General features: G+C 35.0%; 1 protein-coding gene across 5 annotated transcripts in view; it reads right to left on the bottom strand.

The window, feature by feature from the left end:
* CSNK1G3 (casein kinase 1 gamma 3) overlaps positions 1-21,750 on the bottom strand; it is a 66,928-nt gene that overhangs the window by 25,327 nt on the left and 19,851 nt on the right. For all 5 annotated transcript variants that reach the window (XM_018921201.3, XM_050986983.1, XM_018921197.3 and 2 more), the window contains 3 exons: positions 13,655-13,724; positions 1,755-1,903; positions 277-511 (listed from right to left, as the gene is read on the bottom strand). In XM_018921201.3, coding sequence (XP_018776746.1) covers positions 277-511; positions 1,755-1,903; positions 13,655-13,724 — 454 coding nt within the window. The remainder of the gene's footprint in view (positions 1-276; positions 512-1,754; positions 1,904-13,654; positions 13,725-21,750) is intronic.

Below are 21,750 nucleotides of genomic sequence, written 5' to 3' on the forward strand. Positions count from 1 at the left end.
ACTTAAAATGTGAAGGTATTGTGCTACAAAAAGATACACCTCATCTTTCTTTTGAGGAAAGCTAACAAAGAGGACAATTCCAAGACATGATCAAGATGATTAGAGATTCAAATAAGATTATTCCCATAAACAGTATTTCCATAAGGCTGAACTATATTTTGCAGAATACACAAAATTTGCCATTCTTAATGACAATAGACTGACAAAAACTGTAACTTGAAAGCAAGATGGTTTATGACAAATCACACTGCTTCTGTACCTAAAAATCATACGTACCTTTTCCTAAATGTGTATTTATACTCATGTATCTAGCTGTTCCTGTAAGGCTCTTGTGTTCTCGATATGGTATGTGCTTCTTTGTTTCTGGATCTACATACTCCTTTGCTAAACCAAAGTCTATAATGTGAATAATTTGCTGGGTTTTGATTCCAGGTCGTCCGATTAAGAAGTTCTCAGGCTTTACATCTCTGTATATCAAGTTCTTTGAATGGACATATTCCATACGAGAAATCTTCGACAGAAGAAAAAAAATAGACAAGGAAGTTTAGTTTAAGCTTCAGGTTGCCACCTGAATGTATTAGAAGCTAAATATCTTATATTGGCTTTATACATAGAAGAAACCACCCCTCCTAATATCCTAAGACCAAAGCAATATTGTTCTTAATGAATTATTTCCCAGTTAAAGCCAATGAAAATTGCCCACTTTCCAAAGCAAGATACATCTATTGGAAACCTTCACACAGGACATTAGTCATGAATTTTGCACACAACACAAGTTTTTGTCTCTCAGGACAGCTGGCACAAGAATGTTTTGTGTACTTTAAAAGTAATACCAGAAATTATGTCACCAAGCAGTAAGCAGCAAAATTTGATGTAGATCTAATACATATTAAAGATCTAATACATATTAAAGATATAACTGAGAGAAGCACTGAAAGTTCATCACTATGCATATAAAGTTCATTCTAGCTGGACTGCTTTCTATCAAAATTTCCACATTCAGAAAGAACAGTATATTTTAAATAAACCTGATTTTTGGACTTGTGAGGACTTGAGCATTATAAAAAAAGAACTTGGTCACTTTGGTTATAAATAAGTTCAATGTGTCTGTACGTCTGTAGTTGGAATCTGTTATACAACTACAATCATGTTTTAAATAGCTATTTTTAACCATTACAGGTAAAAATATCACTATTTAGGGAGGAAAAAATCTGGTAAATATTCACAGCCTTAATTGTCCTTCTTTCCACTTCCACCCACCCTCAAGTTAGAACCACATAAAAAAAATCTTCAAAACAGACAATAATTCTTCATTGAGTAACTGCTATAATATCTGGAAGGATTTGGGGAATTTTTCATTTGTTTGTTCACTTTCTTATAAGAATGCCCAGGAAAAAAATACTTATGCTATTTAGGAGTCTCATAATACAACTGCTTGTGTGGCTAAAATTACTTTTATTTCTTTGAGGTTTTATTTTTTGAAAGAGTATGTCAAAATTCACAATTTTAGATTGTGATGAGAACTCAGAAGACAGAAGTAATTACATTCATGAACTGACTTGAAAAACTGGGACAAAGTAAATGAAAGTAATGTAAGAGTATTCCTGCTTAAACAGTATGACAAGCAGTTTAAATACCACCAACACCAATTTAAAGCAGAAGTGCAAATCTCCTAAGTGAAGTAAGCATTTAATCCATTGAAGACTGATTTAGTTATTCTAGTGAACACTCAAATTAACATCTATTCTACTTACCAACTGTATGGCTATCATAAGAACGGTTTTAAGAGAAAATGTCCTACCACACAAGTCAAATAAATCTTCCAGACTAGGTCCAAGTAGTTCTAGCACCATAGCATTATATTTGCCACATGGGCCAAAATAATAAACCTGAGGTATTCCATCTGTAAAATAAAAATACAAAGTAATGATAAGGGGTTAAATAAGATTAAGGTACACAGCAGTACAATTCCTACCGAATTTCAAGTTGATTGCAAGTTAAAAACACATTTTTCACATAGAAACAAAAATAAAACTCATAAAAACTACAGGTAAAAGACACAACAGGAATACTGAAGATAGTCACAAAAATTTTAATGAAAATGGTACTATTATATATTTGACTTATGAAAGATATAAAGATTTTTATAAAAATTAAAATTAGAACCTCTTAAGTTTTGTAACCATAAATTGAAACAGGGTTTTTGAAATCCTATGAAGGCTTAAATAAGCTCTTGTACAAAAAAAAACCCCTTAAATTAGACTTTTTAAATTAAGGCTTTTCCTACCTTTAGCAATAAAACCACCCTATTACCTAGAGAAATCATTTTAAAAAAATCAAAAAGAAATTAATGAACCCAAGAGTGTAATAATACATTAAGTCAAGACTTTATAGTTTTAAATGAACACCTGCCTTAGAAAGACAGGCAATCCAGAAATTTGAAAATATCAATAGTTAAGGCCTTATGACCCAATTTTACTTCCACCTTTTTGCAGAATACGCATTGTGTGTCTATTCAATTTAAAATAACTTGATATAATTGCTTCTACTCGTCTTCTACATTTTCACATGCACAGGACATCTTCCTCATTCAGCAGAATAAATTTTGTTTACTTAGAGAAGCTAGTTATTCCAGATCTTTGTTTTTTTGTTCTTTAGCACACATCCTCTGTTTCATTTATTCCAAATACTTAATACTCTGAAAATGTCTTCTTTTCATGTGAGCTTTTTCTACAGTGTCCAATGTTTCAATAATGCACTACACAGAAGTACCAAAACTGTTTTCAGAACATCTTAGTGAAACACTGGATTTCACCTTTATTCTCTGTAGGTCAAATATAACCCTAAAGTGTTTTCTGAAGTAAATAAAGCCTTCAATTTTCCATACCTTACTATAGAGACACTTAAACTGAGGGCAAGATTTGTAATTGTATTCGCTACAGCTTTGGGTAAAAAAATACATTAAAAATACTGATTTAGCAAAATTAACATCAAATCAAAGCACCGTTTTTAAGAAGTTTTTCACTAATCTCTTTTCCTACAAGTCAGAATATTTAAAGAAAAATCCCTAAAAATTCAACTTAACTGTTCAGTTTTCAGAAGACTCGAGCTACAATTTGGTTTTCAGTGTGTATCATCACGCCCACCTCTATACTAATATATTTAAAATGCATAATGTAACCACTTTAGAAAGACATCACAGGAGTAGCTTACTGCTACTAATGAAGAAGCACTTATCATATTACATCCTGTATCAGAATTATCAGAATTAGGATAGTGTTCTTCAATTTAAAAATATCATCCTGAATTATCAGAAAGATACTCCAAACACTTGATCCTCTAATTAGATGAGAATTCCAAAATGTCCCAAAACTGTATTTAACATGTAATAACTTGTGCATACAGAGCATCCTAAAATTACCCATGTTGATAAAATAATTTGATAGTAACAGTTCAAAGTACTAAAGTACTAGAAGTTAAAGGCTTTGGTTCTTAATCAAAGCACTCTTAGCACTTTTGCTTAATAGCAACAAGCAGGTATCATTCTGCTTCTTACATTCTCCTTGTCTCTAAATCTCCACAAGTCAGAAAGTAACATTCTACTAATAAAAACATATATGAGGCTTTTCTCCCTCTGCAGAGAGATAATGTAACCTCTCTAAGATAAACCTTTAAGAGATACTGGTTAAGTTAAAAACAAAGAAACTCTGATTTCTAGAAATTTAAGAAACCCCTATTTTGTTGACAAGCTATTCCACTACTAATTACCAATTAAGAGGATGTATTTTATTTCCATTTTGAATTACTCTAGTTCAAACCACTGAAGAACAAATGAAGGAAATACACTGAGCTTTTAAGATGCATCCCATTTGTCTTGCTGTGAATTTAAAGAAGCCACTGCTCTTCAGTTTCTCGATTAACAATTATTTTGATTACCATTCAATCCTTTCTAGTACCTTGACAGATCTTCTCCCAATTATTAAAAATCCTTTTTAAAAAGTATTACCCCTCCCCAGCTATAAGCAGAATTCAATGCTTGTCACACAGATGTCACTAAAAGTTACATATAACATAATCTTCTTTCCTCAAAAGGAAACTTACTTGTGGCCAAAAAGTAGATTCACATACTGCCCCTAAGTTACTTTAACATTTAAACATCTTTCCTTTCTAGGTTTAAAACTCTGAAAATAGAATCCTTTTTTCAAGGTACAAGTCATATTTCCCTATCCCTAGATATCTGTACTTGTTGACAAGTACAACACTTTCATTGGAATGGGCTCAATTTACTTAAGCAATCTACAATACTTAGGTGACTTCCCTGGCATAAAACTGTAAATCCATGTTAAACCACTATGATTTTAATCCTATTTTACTCTTGACAAAAACCAAAGAAGTAATGACTTGGAAATTAACTATTTGAACATCACTCAGATTCTATTTTTTTTCTATGAAAGTTAATTTTCATTAGCCACCTATACTGCCATACACCGCTGGTGTCCAAAATCAAGTCCAAACACTCAAAAACACTTGACTATCCACTGAGAAGGGAGGGTGGGGAGGGCAAGGGGGCAAGGAGAGCGCTCTAAAATAGTTATGTGAATTTATGGATTATACTCTTTAATTTTCACTCAAATCCTTTAGTCCACCATGTTTACCTACACAATGTCCAGAGTTTTTAAAGGTGACAGATCTGACTTCCTCTACAATGATGAAAGGATAAAAAAATATTAGAATATAGAAAACATGACTAGTAGATGAAACTTTATCTGCCAAATCTCTTTAAAACAAAGAAAATAATAAGCTATTTTCTGCTTTGGGACCATTATCTATCTTGGTTGTCTTATTCAAGAACTTCATCACTAAACCTGATTTAAGCTTGAGACGGCATGTTGTTCAGTTATCTACAGCAATATATATGACTAGCACAAACACATATGTATCTTAAGGATAAAAATCCTATTTATTTGCTTTGACACAGATATTACATCATAGCTTCAGATATTTTATGTGTGTGTCTTCATTCAGGAAAAAAAAAATAACTTGATTAACAGGCAGCAGAGACAGCCAAAGGAATATGTAACCCACAGGTCAATGGCAATACCACTTGCATTTAACTTCATCTATCACTGACTTGATTCTGAGCTTTATCTTGGCAAAATATCTCTATACAATACAATCTAAATTTTTAAAGCTATTAAAAAAACAGCTATTAAAGCTATTAACAGTAAGTAACTTTCCAGTGTTTTTCAGTTTCTTGTAATACCAATTTCCTTTTAGAGCTTTCTCTTAACCAGTCAAGAAACAGACTAATGGTATCTACATTATATCCTATTGCTGAGAATCTGTTCAATCAGACACAGAAATGCCAATAAAATTCACATGACTGCTCCTGCAGCTCATGGTGTCACGTATTCAGCTTCTTATACTACACTGCCTTTTATTTGCAGTCTTAGTTTTCCTATATGGCAATTCATTGGACACAAGCCAAATACTTTAAACTAGTTGGAAGATTTGGAGTAACAGTTGTCTTTCACAGCACAGTCATGCTGGTACTCTTGTCAAGGATACAGATTAACAAACTCCCACAAACACAAATATTCCCTAGTTAGTCTATGGAATCTGGTTTGAATCCTCTCAAAGGATGCAATTATAAAACTCAGGATAGTGTGTTCTGACTTGAGCCAAAGCAGCACACACAGAATGCCACAGTCTCTGGAAACATAGCACCTCAATGCTACTGAAATCATGCTCAGCCACAAACTATAAAACTCTAAACACAGAATGAGACATTATATCACCACAACACTTAGACTACATCTCTTACTTACAAATATAAGTATATGTTTGCAAAAAGAAGAAACAGTAATAAAATATTTAGATCTATTTCAAAGGAAAAATATTCTTTAGTCATTTACATTACTAAAACAGGTTTAAGAGATGCATTTTACTGTAACCATTATTAAATCAAATATCTATTTATCTAACATTCACTTTGTTCAGTGAACTGTCTTATCAAGCTTCCTTTCACAATTACAGCTATTGTATTCCACTCAAAGCCCAAAATCTCTGAAATCTGTGTGATGTCACCATACAAAACCAATACACATTTTTGCATACAGTCAGGCTTCTTATGGCCAGTAACTACTGTTTCTCAGAAACATTATTATGTAACTCTATTATGCAGCTGCCATTCTTATCAGATCTCTTGCACTTATTCCAGGAGGAAAATTACTTTAAATTCAGAAAATCCTGTACATGTTCTTAAGCTAAATCCTAGAAAAGGATAGGCATAAAACAAGAAAAATTGAAAGCGACATATTTATAGTTTTGTTGGACTACACTTAAAAAATAAATTAGGCATTACCATTTATGTTTATTCACATAAACATAAATATTAGCATATTCACATTAGTAACTGAGTAGCTCAACTTTCCTATAAAAGGAAGTATATCAGCAGCAAAAACTCAAAACTGAGTCAGGGTTTTCCTCAAACAACTCGTGATACAAGTGCAATGGTCATCAGTACACAGATTAACAGTGCCTAAGGACAGATTCCTCTTCAGTCAAGAGATTCAATATTTGATTCAGTTTAGGTGCTCTAATACTATATTCTTAAATTAAGCTTAGAGCTTTATTTTCTAAGATCACCTGCATGTTTAGTTTCTTTATCATGATTACCAGCCACTTCAACTAACTGCTTATTGTTGATTACCCAGCATAAGAATTCCAGTCAAATTACAACAGAAGTAATAAAGCATGGCAGCATGACTAAAAAATAAAGAAACAGCCATCAATTTAAGACCAAATTCTCAGCCAACTACCTAGAAGTGTAGTTCAAAGCAATATTCATGTGAAGTTACTAATAAAACTCACTTTGCATTCATACTGAATGTGGGCTAGTATGATGTATAGAAAAGATATTAGGTGCAACAACTAAAATATATCTGTAAGAACTGATAAAATATTATTTAGATATGTAAACTAGGACTAACCTGAACCGACCTATTTGCTACCTCTGTAGTCTACAGCTAGACATTTTTCTTCAATATACATTGTCATTGATCATTAGAAACATAACACCCTTGTTTTAGAAATTAAATAATACTCTAAAATCTTAAGTTTCAGTAAATCATTACTGCTTTAACTAAGTAGTAGGAACATCCAATTAATATAGCTGCATATGTCTTGTTCTTGTTTTCCCATAAAATCTTTTCAAACTCGCTTCAAACCTTTGTAACTTTCATAATTTTTATCCTATAATAACACCAAGACATCAATCCCAAAATATTTTGAAAAGCACAGAATAAGTTATTTTAAATTGTTTCTAGATGATCCATGAACAAAAATAATCACCTGACAAAATAATCTAGCTGTAGTGCTTTCTTTCTAGCACTACACTCAAAGAGACTGGCTATTGAGACACTTCCTCATGGTATGATAGAATATCAATCTAGTAAAATACACTACAGTTTACCAACTGAGAAAGAAATTAAGAAATTATTATACTGAAATTTTTGTCCTGGGAAGAGTTATAGCAGAACACAGATGCTGAAACATCATGATGAAATCATGCTGGGCTGCCTTTTCTCCCAGAGGCTGAAATGGAAGGCAAGGTGGCTACGGCCAAGGGGATGAAGTAGACGTGGTATCACTAGCAATCTGAGATCCTACTGCCTTCACAGTGACAGTGAAAGTCACCTGTAACCATCTTAAATGCAAAAGATAGCTTGTCATTCACGGGAAAAATCTGCTTCAAAGATTCCATACCCTGAATATAGTTGTGCGAAAATAATAGCTGGCACTGAACACTCAATCTCACACACCCGCTAAAGCTGGCCTAAACTGAAAGAAATAAAGAAACACATTTTCTCACCTTAAATATTTTTGTCTTTATCCAGAGGAAAAACCACTAAAGACACTGAGAACTGAACCTCATTTCTTGGCCTTCAGTCCATCAAATGCACTTCCAACACAAAAAAGAAAACCATAAACATCAATGTCTAACCTACTAATCCACAATTAAACTGTGCATAAGGCACCTCATAACAAAGAAGTGTTCTTGCCTTAGGGTACTCTGCCCCCTCTCAAAATCAGAAATTCAAAGTATTTCAAACTCACTCTGCAACATTCCCAAACCAAAATGTAATTATCAATCTGGCAAATCCAGACATGCACTAAAGACTACAATAAATATTCTACTGAGCTTGACTAGAAAATGATGAGCAGACTCCACATACTGTACAGGAGTTATTTCTGTATCTCCCAAAACCACATTATGCCCACAGTGAAATCTTCCTGAATCACTAATCCAACAGTAACTGTGAAACTACACCTGTGATTCCCCTGCGTCAAAGGCAGGTTCGCAGGATCTCAAAACCGAAAACCATATCTTTAGATACCGATACAGAACACACCACATGAATGTTGGTACCAAATCACAATGGTTCAGGTACAGAATGCACTTAGCACTCGGGTACGGAATACTTAGCACTTGTTTTACAATGGCCATGACCTTCTTAAATACAACACCTTTTCCTACTGTAGACAAATATATCCTATATATTGACTAGTCAATAGTACTGACCCTGTAAAAAAAGTTAATGGCTTCCAGATTTTCAAATGGAAGTGTTAACTAGATTTCAGCTAAAAGAACAGATACACAAAAGTTAAGAAAAATAAAACCTGATTGACAATACTGAGCATCTGTCTTGTCTGAAATATTAATACAGCAGTTTCACCAGTAGGTTAATCCACTGCTGAACAAATCTGTGACCTGTTTTGAGATGTGTGACCTCAAAAATTACTTCAAATTTTTTCAAAAAAGAAAATCTAATAATAGATACCCCTCACTGCTATAAACAAGAACTGTTCTAAGTCTGGTCTAACAGCAGCATTACAAACAGGAGTTCTACTAATTCACTTTAAGCAGCAGAAGCCACTTGCCATTCTTTTCCTCCACTTGTCAGGTAAGTTAAGTACAAAAGAGTTCTCACTCACTTGCAAAAGCTCCCAATTATGATAATGACCCATTTATTAAGAGATGTTAGAAAAACCAGACAATAAAAGCTGAATCGTTTTTATGCTCTTTAACATGTAACATGTAACTTCTTTCATTTACAGACTCCTTTCTGCAAAAGGAAACTGAACCATACTGCAAATATCTGTCAGTTAAATTACAGCATAGTACACGAAATACACCCACGCCTTATCTTCTAATCCTGCAAAGAAAGGCTGATAGCATAAAAGATTAATTCAAAAATCAATAAAAAATACAAAAGTGTTTTCTATTAATTCCAAAAGCCTTAGTTTAATTTCAGGTAAGAATTCAGCAATCATTTTATTGGGAGTATGATAGTATAGTTTTCTTATATCTCACACTTGTGTATTAAGAAAATACACATTAAAAAAAATTTATTAGAAGTAAAGATATTCTAAATTCCATGCATATGTTCCTCATTCAATTGACTAGAAACTTCTGCATACTGACTAATGATCTCAAACTCCCTGAGGAAAACACCCTCATAGTTACTGAATGACAAAATTATCACAGAAAAAAGAAAGCAATTTTCATAAAAATCTCTTAGTATATAAAACCTAAATGAAAGCTAAATAATGATGAGACTAAAATAAGCCACATCTTTAAACTCATTTAAAAAGTTGTTTTTAATAAGTTTGAGGTCCATTTCCTTAAAAAACTAAAAACATTTTTAAAAGCCCAAAAGCACTGAAAGTATGACCTCCTTAAGAAAGATTCTTCACATTTTTTTCCTGACAAACACCTACATGTTACTGCACATTCATAGGCATTTCAAAGAGCATATTTAAGAGTAAAGTTACAATTAGGCCTTCTTTTTGAGCAGATCCTCTCCAAAGGAATACAGTTTTGAAATGTTAATTCTTATTCATGCAAGACAAAACCACTTTTTATTAAATACAAAGAATTAATACTCTCAGTTTCAAAGTCTTGTGTATAAAAACTGCACATCTATAGTATTTCATGCCTATTTTCTCCTTGTTCTCTCAGTGAGCAGAACTACAAAAGAACCCTCTGATCTTTTTTCACTTAAGAATGTCTTCCATATTCATGGCATTCAAGACACAAAACAACATGACTTAGCGCAGAGATTAATAATACAAATATATATTTTTAAAAAACCCAAGCTACAAGTTCATTAAAAAAGCAAGAAAAAGGGATATTATAAAAATAAATAAATAGACTTAGTAGACAAATACTGGCTGCAGATAAGGAAATACCAAGAAAACATACAATTTCAAAATGCTACTCTTTTCATCAAGGATGCCTACAAGATTAGAGGAAGTACAAAGATGCTCTGTTAAAAAGGGTTTGAAGGTAAAATAATCTGTAATCACCACAACATTTTCTTTATTTGCTTTCAGGACAACATTGCCAGAAAATAACCTAATTTTCTTCTAAAAGTATTCATTCACAAGTTAATGCCTCTCCCTCCTCCTCCTCCTGCCACCTCCAAGTCAAGGAGGATTTCACATGGCCTAAAGGAATTTTATTCTTTAAGCTTCAGGTTATTTCACACTAAGCATAAGTCAATTTGTAGCGTAAACTGTGGAATCTGTAGTTCTTATTCATGAAAACCATGAGGTTTTTATAGAAAATAATGGCTCTGCTTACAAGACTAAGAGTACAATTCCCTTTTCACCAATTGCTTCTGAAATCATAGTTTAGTAGTCACTTGCTATTAATACACAAGTATACCTGTAAACATGAGGAAAACAAGGGGAAGTACAATTTAGTACAATTAAATGCAAACTACAGTCCCCACAGTTATAAAGCTATCAGCCAAATTACGACAAGTTTGTGCAAATAAACAAAAACAGCTAAGGAAAAGACTACTTTATTGTAAGAAAGCCAAAAAATGTGGATTTTTAGAAGCTTAAAAGATGGAAAGCTTCAGACAATTTTAACTTCTAGTATGGTGCATAACTGTGTATCAGAGAAACCTTCCATCTTCACAATTACTATATTACAAATTTCTTCCAGCAATGACAGCTATTTTTATATGTCCTATGACAGACTCTTCTATAACTTGCATACTGAAGACTACTTCTTTCAATCTATTCTCTCTCTGATGAAAGAACAAACCCTGCCGATAAAGCAATACTGTCTATATGGATAGACCTGGCGAAAGTTTTTTTTCACTCACTATTTCCTGTTTTACATAGGAAGTTTACATAGTTGCTTCCTGAATTTATCACTTGGTGGATCAACTTTCCAAAACTATGTTTTCAACTGTTCATTACTTAAATCTATGCTTGAACAGTAAACATGCATGCCACGAAAAATAAGCAAACTAAAACCAATTGTCACAGATTACATGAGAAAAGAAACTACATAACACTGCAACGCTTTTTCTGAAAATCACAGGCCATATAACTTCCTCTGCTTGAGGGCCCGATTCCTAAAAATACAGAAAAAGTGACTGCTGCCAGAAGATAAGGAATCAGCATCTTTGTTTAACTTCTATGTAGATAGGAAAAAGAAAATTACTTTCCTCATAATGAGCCTTTGCCACAAAACCCATTAAAATAGACCTCAAGTGGAGTGCCTGAGAAAGGCTCACAAAGGAGCTTTCAAGGTTCTGTGCTGGGAGAGGCTTTCACTTTTGAATAAAAGCAGGTTATTGCAAAAACAAAGGAGGTATGTAATAAAGTTTTTCATAGACATTGATGATGCTTAATAATTACTAGCTCTATCTTCGCATTTTCACCCTAAAGGTAAATTCATTTTCATGCACAGAATCTGAGAGGTTACTCTCCCTTTTAGTACTTCAACAAGGCATCAGAGAAAGAGATAAAATTTGTTGCAACCAGCAAATAGGGTTAAAAAGATCGAATGATATCTGAAGTAAAGCAGGATAACTGTGACTTCACTATGTTCTTACACCAAACACAGTTCTCAGTCTTATTCACTAAATAAAAAGGTAAACATAGTTACACTCACTAAGACTTTTTCCCAATAAATACTCCTATAAGGGTTCTTACCTCTGAGAAGCACTACCTAATTTCTGCAGTCTGAACTAGAAATTACAGCTTTATTCTTACCTCTACCTTTATTCTTACTACATAGCTCCTTTGCAATTTTAGATAGTTCTATATTTACAGATAGGTAATGTACCTAACTTGTGGGTTGTCATGCCCCGTTATTTAAATACTTTAGATCTCAGCTTTTTCCTCGTCAGCTATTTCACAATGCTAGTGTATGGTATGCTGACAATTCATAACTACTTACAAAAAAACCCACCCATACTGTGATGACTTTCTCCAAACAGCAAGCATATAGACTTAAGATTTTGACTACCTATCTACAATTTTATTTTCCATCTGGGAAGAAAAATTGACAATGTTGTGTTTTGCCAAAAGTAATCTCTAAAAACTCCTGGTTGCAAAGCATTCATAGTACAGCAACTAAAAAAGGTCTACATTAATTGAACATATTAGAAACTTCATTTCACCACATGTAGTCTTCAAAAGAAAACCATAAAATTTTGAAAGCTACCTGAGAAACACTATCCAGTCAGTGCAGCAATGAGCATAAGATCCCAAATTTTAAGGGAAAACGTGAAAATAGTAATTAAAAAGTATTAAAATTCATCATAACACACACACATTCAAGGAAACAAAATCAAAGTGGTATGGTCATGTTCATTGTGTATTTCTTTTTAAAGACAACTTTTCATACTAAGTAGGATTTTATTCTAGCTTAAGCACAATCAAAATCACTGTTACAAATTCCAGGCTGCCTTTGCTAAAAAGTCCCTGAACACACATGTACAAAACCACTGTTAATATTCCACTCATAAAATAAACTTTTACATTAGTAAAAAAAAAAAAAAAAAAAAAAAGAAAAATACTTAATTACTGACCTACTCTAGGAATAATTTCAAGGAAAAGATGTCAAAGATTTATTTTTCCTAAATTTTTTTTTTTTAACTGATTTAGAGAATATCTACATTCACTTTACTAGGGTAAGAAACTTCACATCTTCCTAACTGATTATACGGAGTTTTATGAAAGGCACAAAAATATGTGAGAAGTTTTATGTATCGCTCACCTAAAAAAACAAAAGGTGACAATTGGATCATTCAGGCCACCACCATAAGAGTATTTCTCGGTATAAAAGCACCAAGGGGAGTGAAATGAGAAATTAAAATATTAAACTGCATTTAAACTTCTAGAGATATTTAAGAGGATTAAAACTAGTAAATAGCAAAATATACTGTATCAATAAAAGTGAAGTAAAGTAAAACTGAATCTGAAGCTATTTAAGTGCCACATCAATAATTCAAAATACATGATTAGTAGACTAGCAGTTTGGAGACCTACAGTATTTTTTCAAAGAGTTGTACTGGGAATAGTCTTAGTTTAAGGTATACCTGTATGCAAACAAATACTGTGAAGGTAGGATTTATTAAATAGTCAGGACTTCATAGATACACTTTATTGAGTAGAAAAAAAAAAGGCAGAATAATGGAATTTATACATTAATCCACTAACTTTTTTCTGCTTTAAGTAGTAAAGAACACTTTATTAAATAGATTTATACCTCTAAACCAGAAAACCTCAGCCAAAAATTGACCTTGGATTACATCACAGTAAAATGCATTATACTGCTTTTTACCTCCAGATCCTAGCTGCTTGTAGAATCTGTATTCCAAATGTAGCTGTGGTGCTCTCGACTTCATTGGCTCCTGATTTAAAAAAAAAACAACATTTAAAACAAAGCCTAAAAACTAATACACTAACCTACTACCAACCAAACTAGCCCTACTGCTTCCAAGCCACACAGAAAATTTGAATGTTTCTCCTGAAATGACTGGCAACTAAGAAACAGAGAAAACTAAACCTCTTTCAGGTTACAGTAGTGCATATATGGATATTTACATCTTGTGGTGCTCTACTGGTCCAGAGTCCAACATGCAAATCAAATAACAGACACATGATGGAATAGCTAAAAAACAGTATTTTTCTCCAAAGCATGTGGATGGTATGTCCTACATTTCTCAAAAAGTGGCATTAAGATGCGGCTTACCAGATTGAGAAAAAAAACTCCAAATACCTAATATTCAAGAGATGTATCTTTACAAGAAGTCTTATTCTAGGATCTTAACAAAAAGTACCAAATCCTTCCACCAAGTTGTAACAGCTTAGCAGAAATCAAGTATCACCATTCCAAACTACGAATACAAAACAAGCAAAAAAAAAAAGCCCCAGAATAAGTCTATGGTTTATACACCTTAATGGAATCTCATTTCAGTATTTAACATGCCTGTGTGTCAGGGTCTCGTAGAACTAAATGAAGTGACATAAGATTAAGTAGAAGAATACACATGCAACGTAAATGGAAACCCAAACTTTTTTAGTATCTCCCTTTGCAAAGACAAGCTTCTTTAGCACAGATTCTTGAACTAATTTCCTGTGGCATCTTTTAGAAGATATGATTTGTTTCTTATGATATATAACATGATCTTAAGATTAAACTCTACCAGGGGACGTTTAGGAGGAATTAGGAGGAATTTCTTCACAGAAAGGGTGCTTAGATATTGGCATGGACTGATCCATGGGAGGTGGTGGAGTCACCATCCCTGGACGTGCTCAATGTTTAAGAAAAGACTGCCACGGCACTGAGCGACATTCTGGTGTGGTGGTCTTCAGTCAGAGGCTGTACTCAGTGCTTTCTGAGATCTATTCCAGCCTAATTGATTCTGTGATTTTCCAACACATCAGTGATAAACTGGAAACTAAATCTGTAACTACTAGAACTGCAGCACATAGTAACTAAGTCTCAATACAGTTATCAGCAATAACTGATACTGCTGACATCAATTCTTGGGAAAAGTTTGAGCAAAGTGCTCATTTTTTTCCTCACACCATCATCTTAAAGCTATGAGTTTATAAACCTGTGCTGTTTCTCAGTGTCACATTCAGGGCATAAAAACTATGAGCCAATGTGCATGAATGAGAAATTCAGTCTTCTCCCTCAACCCATCTCCCTCCGAGACTTAGTTGTTTCCTATTGCTGCCAAAGTCCCTCACAGTGTATATTTATGCATTTGACCTTGCCAGGATGCTAAAGGTGGTTGCCTAAAGTAAAGAATGACTCATGTAACAGTTTCTGAAAAAAAAAATATAGAATTTACTGTATCTTTTTTACACTTCAGAGCAACCAGCATAACTGAACACTGTCTTTTTTGCAAAGAAGTGAAAAGTGAGCAAGAATTTCCTAAAATAAGCAAGCAATTTTTATTATTTAATAATTACTAAGCAAAACTAACTGGGCTACCAAGTTTATGAGAACAGTTACAGTTACAGTTTATGTAACTGTAGTTACAGTTTATGAGAAGGACACATGAAATTTAAGGTAAAGTATGGCAGAGAGATATTCTCAAAAAAAACTTTAGTGTAAACACGAGTCAAAGCAAATCAGCACAGCTATCAACCTTTAGGACTCAGCTTTCAGACGTATGAGGAAACACACTATAAAGTATTTGAAATATTTTAACCTTTCAGGAAACAACTTAAATTTAGCAACTAGTTTGGCTGTAGTATACAAGTCTGTTAGTTACAAAATACACCACACTCTACATCACACCTAATTAAAACTCAGGATTCTGTCACCTAAGAAGAAAACAATTTAGTCCACAAAACTCTGCATGTTTTCTTCTTATAATAACATAAAACCTTGGCTAACAGGAAGTTTAATTGTGTCCAATTATAGTTTTGTCTCAATTGGTGGTACATTAACAACTTAACCTCTCATGGTTGTAAAGTGGTCCCATTAAAAGGATGAAAAAATCTATTCCTGTAAATTTAATGTATGCATTAAATTTACAGGAATAGATTTAAAAAAAAAATGTGTAAAAGAAATAGGTTCCAATTTCTGACACACACACCCTCTTATGAATGCTTCTTGTCCCAGCCATCAGCAGAAAACAGTCCTGACAAATCCCCAGAAGGCAATGGCCTTAAACAGTCAAACACAGAGCCAAAGACTGAAGCTAAAACTTTCCTCAGCAGAGAGATAATTAAACACTTTTATCCCCTCCAGAAAAAGCGAAAAAAACCAAAAAACCTGGCAATATGTACTTGTAGTTCCTTTATTGAATCAAAGCCTTTAGGAATTGCCTTATTTTAGTATAATGGCTTAGATAGCTTCCTGGCATTCCAAAATGCAAAAGGAACACATAATCTTGCTCAACAAAACTTGTAAAAGGGCAAACACAGTAACCTCCTCGAATACAATTATTTTATTTCTGCACATCCCACCCTACAGTATGAGAAAGGACAGAAAAAGATAAATCACAACAAATAGTGTTAATGTAATCTTTCACCATAATATAAGAGTGAAGAATATACTACTGTATCTACAAGTCCAAAAAGAAAATTCAGCAATTAAAAAAAAAAGGCAAATCATAGTTCTTTGGTTTCACTAGTGTTTTGGTATATTTCACCATCTAAAAATAAGCCTGAGTAATACATAACTGTTCAAACATTATGTTAATCCCAGAGTGACTTGAAACCAACTTCTCCTCTTGCCAAAAGAAACTAGTGTATTTTCTTTACTTAAATAAGCCCAGGTCTTCACTGAAGAATCCTGAAAAAATTGTTCTGGGATCTGCAAAGTTCTGTATACAACCCTCCCTACATTGCTTTTACATTCACATCTAATTATTTCAAAGCTTCACTATTAAAACAGACAAATTCTTTTCCCGGCAAAAGACTATTTCTCTCTCAATGTGGAACATGGGGTCTTGCTGCCATCAAAGTGCAGCTTATTGAGCCCCAGTTACCTGAGCAACAGAAACAACTGCTCCTTAGTTTATCAGTGAGGTTTTTACCCTTCTTTTATCGTCTGTGCACACTTATACATTCAAACACAACAATAAAGACACCTGAAATGTGAAATCTTCTTCAAGTTCATTATGAATTCTTTCTACAATTATTTTTGTCCCAAATACATAGAATAAAATACTATTCAATTTTCAAGTTACTTCCTGTTAAAGGGGTTTTGAAAAAGCAGTTTACTTGAACTATAAGTTTAAAAATGTTCAAGAAGTCTAATAAGCCAAAGCACAATATTAACATTCAGCTATTACCTATTTTTCATGGTTTTAATAATTCAGTGAGAACTCATCTCAGTTTATGTTCTGTGTCTGCTTTACACATTTGTAAGCAATGGCAAACAAAAGCCATTTTCAGGAAAAAAAATTCTTTAAGAGATAGGCTGTTGTTACAGGAAAAGATTAGTCTATTAAACAGACTTGCACTAGATTTGGATTTACTACATATCCTAGAGGGATTCTAAAAAGGTGTGACTCTAGACCGCAGTTATTCCTTAAAATCAAAAAAAAAACCAGAAAAAACATTACAATCTTGAAACAAAGTGCAACTTTCTTTCCACGCACAACCCTCATTTATAATAGATTTGAATTTTAGCAATTCAGAGTGGACTAGTGAATCAGTGAATAAAAGATTACAGTTTAACAGGCAGTCATGACTGATTACTCTGTAACTTCCTATCTTTAACTTCCTATCTTTCACCCAAAGAAAGAAAAATTGATGTATTTCCAGAAGTAGTTCCATCGAGGACTAAGCACAAGCACATTTTGTCTCAAATATACTGACTGTTATGACAGGAAAAGTGTGAGTAAAACAAAGGATCCCATGGAGATGGAGTAGCAGTGTTCTGAGCCAACTTCCTGCTCCTGCTAAGTCCCTCCCAACTGATTTCCCAGAGAAAAGGTTGCCTGTGGATCTGCAAACAAAACAGCATGAAAAGTCTTGATTACGTAAGTGTCTGCACCAGATTAAATATAAAAGGAAGCACACTTCATGACTTTTTCCATATCTTTCCTTTCTTTATTTTGCTATCCTAGCACTGAACCATCCATGCAGCAGGACTAACTGCAGGAATCTACAGATGGTGAACTTCTTCATTCTCCCTCTCTTTTCCACTTTAATTTCTCTCATCCCTTGCTTTGCCAGGGCAAAGCACAGCTGTCAAATTTTCCCCGTACTGTACAAAATTAAGGGGTTGTTAGCCAACACCTTTGGAGTCTAATACTGGGGGTTCCAGAGTTATAACAGCTGTACAATAAAGCACAAGAGCTCCCCAACGTGTGGTCTGGTGGGCTTTGTTTAGACTCATAAGAATTTACAACAAACATCACACTACTACCAATGGTTTGTAACAGTAAATTGGCATCACAGACAGGACTCTTGTGAGGCTGAGAGGGACTGAACAGCTCTTGAGCTATTTTCAGCTGGGACAGGCTCAGATATCTCCATCTCTGACTGGCGTACAGGATGGATCAGGAACAGGGAGAAGCAGGACATGACAGCTCAGGAAATTCCAACCATGGACCCCTTTCCCTTTATGGGAAAGTATGACCTACCCTCATCTTCATATGTGGAGCACTGTGTGTCATGCTGACAGAAACACAAAAAAGACAAAAAGATTAAAGACCTCTTACTAAAATGTCTAAATAGCAAAAAGAGAGAGACATATCTATAAAATTTGGTTGACTTCTTTACAAAAATGTTCAAACAGAGAGCAAGATGAGACAGACTTTTTTTTAACTGTAGTATTTAGACAGCAAAATTCAGCTGCAAAACATTTGCAAAAACATTTGAAAGTCTTGGTTGAGCTCTTAAAAAAACATCCAAGAGATCTGGCTGACCACTTCCAGAGATGTTTGGATAGAGAGAAAAATTAAAGCAAAATTGTAATCTTTGCTGAATATAGAAAGAGACCTTACCCAATTATTACACCTTGAGCTCTGGAAGGCTACTGAGCAGAAGAAAATACTGAGAGATGTGCTGGGTAAGACAGCAGGAATGAAAAGTTGGCCTTGGGAGTACAAGGACTTACACAAGTGCTCAGATAAGGAACTAGTATGTGAAATGAAGATGCAAGATTAGGCTGCTAGATTTTTATAAACAAAGAGAGAGACACATCCAAGTGAAGGAATCAAAAGTCATGAGGGATGAGGATGAGGAAAAGAAGAAAACCACAGGAGTGTTGGGCAAGGAGACAAAGGCAGCATGTGGAAGAGGCTGAAGCCAGAGAAGTGGTTATAGGAAAGACAGAAGTGTAGGCAGCAGTTGCCGTAGAGCAGAAAAAAGCTGCAGAAGAGGAGGCCAAGGGATACTGAGAATCTGAGGATTCCACACAGGTAAATGGTCCTTAAGAGTCCTGGTCCCTCATGCAGTGGGCCGCGTAGTGGTCAAGGGGTTTAGGTTTCCTGGAGAGGGAGAGCAGGCCTCAGGAGAGGCAGCTGCTTGCTGCTAAGAGCAATCCGGAAAAGAGGCTGAAGGCAGAGGGACTGTTTGCTGTCAAACATGGTCATATTATCAGGCTTCTGGCACAGCCTCAGCCTCAGAACCTTTCATGAGGAATTTCAGGATGTAGAATCTGGATTCTGGACAACTAGTTAAAACTGAAACCAGAGATGATGGACAAGGTCAGCAAACTGCTACAAAATAGTGTCTATACCAGAACCAAAATATCAAAGTTACTGCAGGGTAAGTTAAATGAGGAAAAGGAAGAACCTGTATATATTCCCACCTCAAATATGGAAGTTCAGACTAATCCAAGTGGAAGTTTTTAGTTCAGGCACAGGCAAAAGCACAGTTTTAAAGCAGTGGTTCAGGTATTTACTCAAGCCCAGTTCCACCCAGTGAGACAATGGCAAGTACTTTACTGCTCCATTGGTACAGGAATGAGAAATGGAATCACCTGTATATTTCACAAAAGGAAGGACAGCGAACATATTAAATTCAGGCAATTAAACTTAAGACCAGGACAATCAGTTTTAGCAGGTTTTTTCACTATTGGAACAGGGGCTTCAGATGCCTTTCTTGCAGTTACTTGTGGATAGCTACCAATGCTCATGATAAAGAATATTGTGCTCACACCAGTGGATAGTACCTCCTTTTCAACCACTGGTTTAGAACAAGGCATTTTTCCTTCTTTCCAAGAAGAACTATGACAAAGCAATGATTGATGTTAACATCAAGCATCTTGACTGCATTTTGTTGTTGTTTTATAATCTGTACCTAGCACTACTAACCCAAGATATTTGAGCAATGTGTCCTTTATCTTCATCCTGTTAAACAAGAACTATTGTAATAAGACTCTAACTCAGCTTGGGAGCTAATACAAGAATTTGTAAGGAAATGGAGGCCCCACAGCCTTGCCATGCCCTGCTTCACCGGAAGGGCATGGCAAGGAAGAAATTAAGATTCTGTTGCCTGTAAGTTTGTCTGCTGTGATGCAGAGTACTTGTAGCACATGACCTGAAGACCTCCCCTGAAATATGGTTCATATTTGGTATTAGATGTACATATTAGACGTATATATTTGTACATGCTAAAATTATAATAGGCCAAACACCCTGTACATTTTTCAGTTTAGTACCTGATGGCAGGAATTAGCTTGCCACAGAGCCACAAACAATTATCCTAAATCTTACTACAATTATAATTGAAGAATGATGAAATATACAGCCCCTTTGGGGTTGGGTTGGAGAAGTTCAGATGAAAAATCTTATTCCTAACACTAGAATACCATGCTGGATGTAGAATACCAAGTGATGCCTGAATTCCTTCCCTGTGTCCTATCAATGTTCAATCTGACAACCCCTCGGAGATGGATGCACCATCAGCACACCAATTACTGAACAAGCATTACATGGGATGCTCAGCCTCACCAAAGGGGAGTGCTCTGTCACCATCCACAATGCTACAACTTCAAGAGGCCTGAGCAAATATGAAGGAAGCTGCTGACCAGATTACTGAACAACTCCAATCACTGCAACCAAAGAACCTGTTCAATTAATCAAGCCCTGGACACCAGATTTCTTTTGGTTTTAATCATGGGATGGGGAAAGTGTTTGACACAAATGGGGACTGTAATATTGGGATTATCTGTGTACTGTCTACTGCTTCTTCCCCCTCCTAGCCCTGTGTCCAATATAGAGATCACCACAGTCAAAGATAAGCCATATGCCCAACCAATAGTAAGGAACGTTTTAGCCACTGGGTAGTGGGGAGGATCTACCATAAGCAGGTTTTGTCTCAAACATTCTGACTGTTCTGGCAGGAAAGCTGTGATTGGACAAGAGGGTCTTGCTGAGGTGGGCCAGCACACTGCTGAGCCAACTCCCTGCTCCACCTGGAGATTTGTGCTCGCTTCCCCACCCTGCACTCATTCCCTGGAGGAGGGCTCCAAGAGTGAGCTATGCATCCAAGAACAGAAGAGCACAAAAAAGTCACATTCACATAAGAGGCTACACCAGGTTAAGGCTGCACCTTTCCTATGAAAGGAAGCAGACTGGGCTCCCCTGCTCTCTTTTTCCTCTCTTTCACTGTGTCACAATTCCCAGCTCTGGACCAGCCACACAAGTGAGACCAAGGCAGGATCTAAGGACTGATGATATTCTTTTGTTCTCTTCCTTTTCTGCTTTCATTTCTCTTCTCCCTCACTCTGAGAATCTGGGCAAAGCACAGCTATCATTTTCTATTCCATACTCCATACTGAAGTTTATTGTGGGAGCAGAGAGCTGTGGAAATGCTGTGGTTTGTGAGCCAGCACCTTTAAGCAGTGTGTTGAAGGAATTGAAAGCTTATTAAAGTGTACTGTAAAAATTACAGGCTTGCTACCCAGCACTTGTGGAAGCCTTCAAACGTAAGGGCTTGTTAGCCAACACCTTTTCA

This window comes from Serinus canaria, chromosome Z (assembly GCF_022539315.1).
Source record: "Serinus canaria isolate serCan28SL12 chromosome Z, serCan2020, whole genome shotgun sequence".
Classification (NCBI taxonomy): Eukaryota; Metazoa; Chordata; class Aves; order Passeriformes; family Fringillidae; genus Serinus; species Serinus canaria.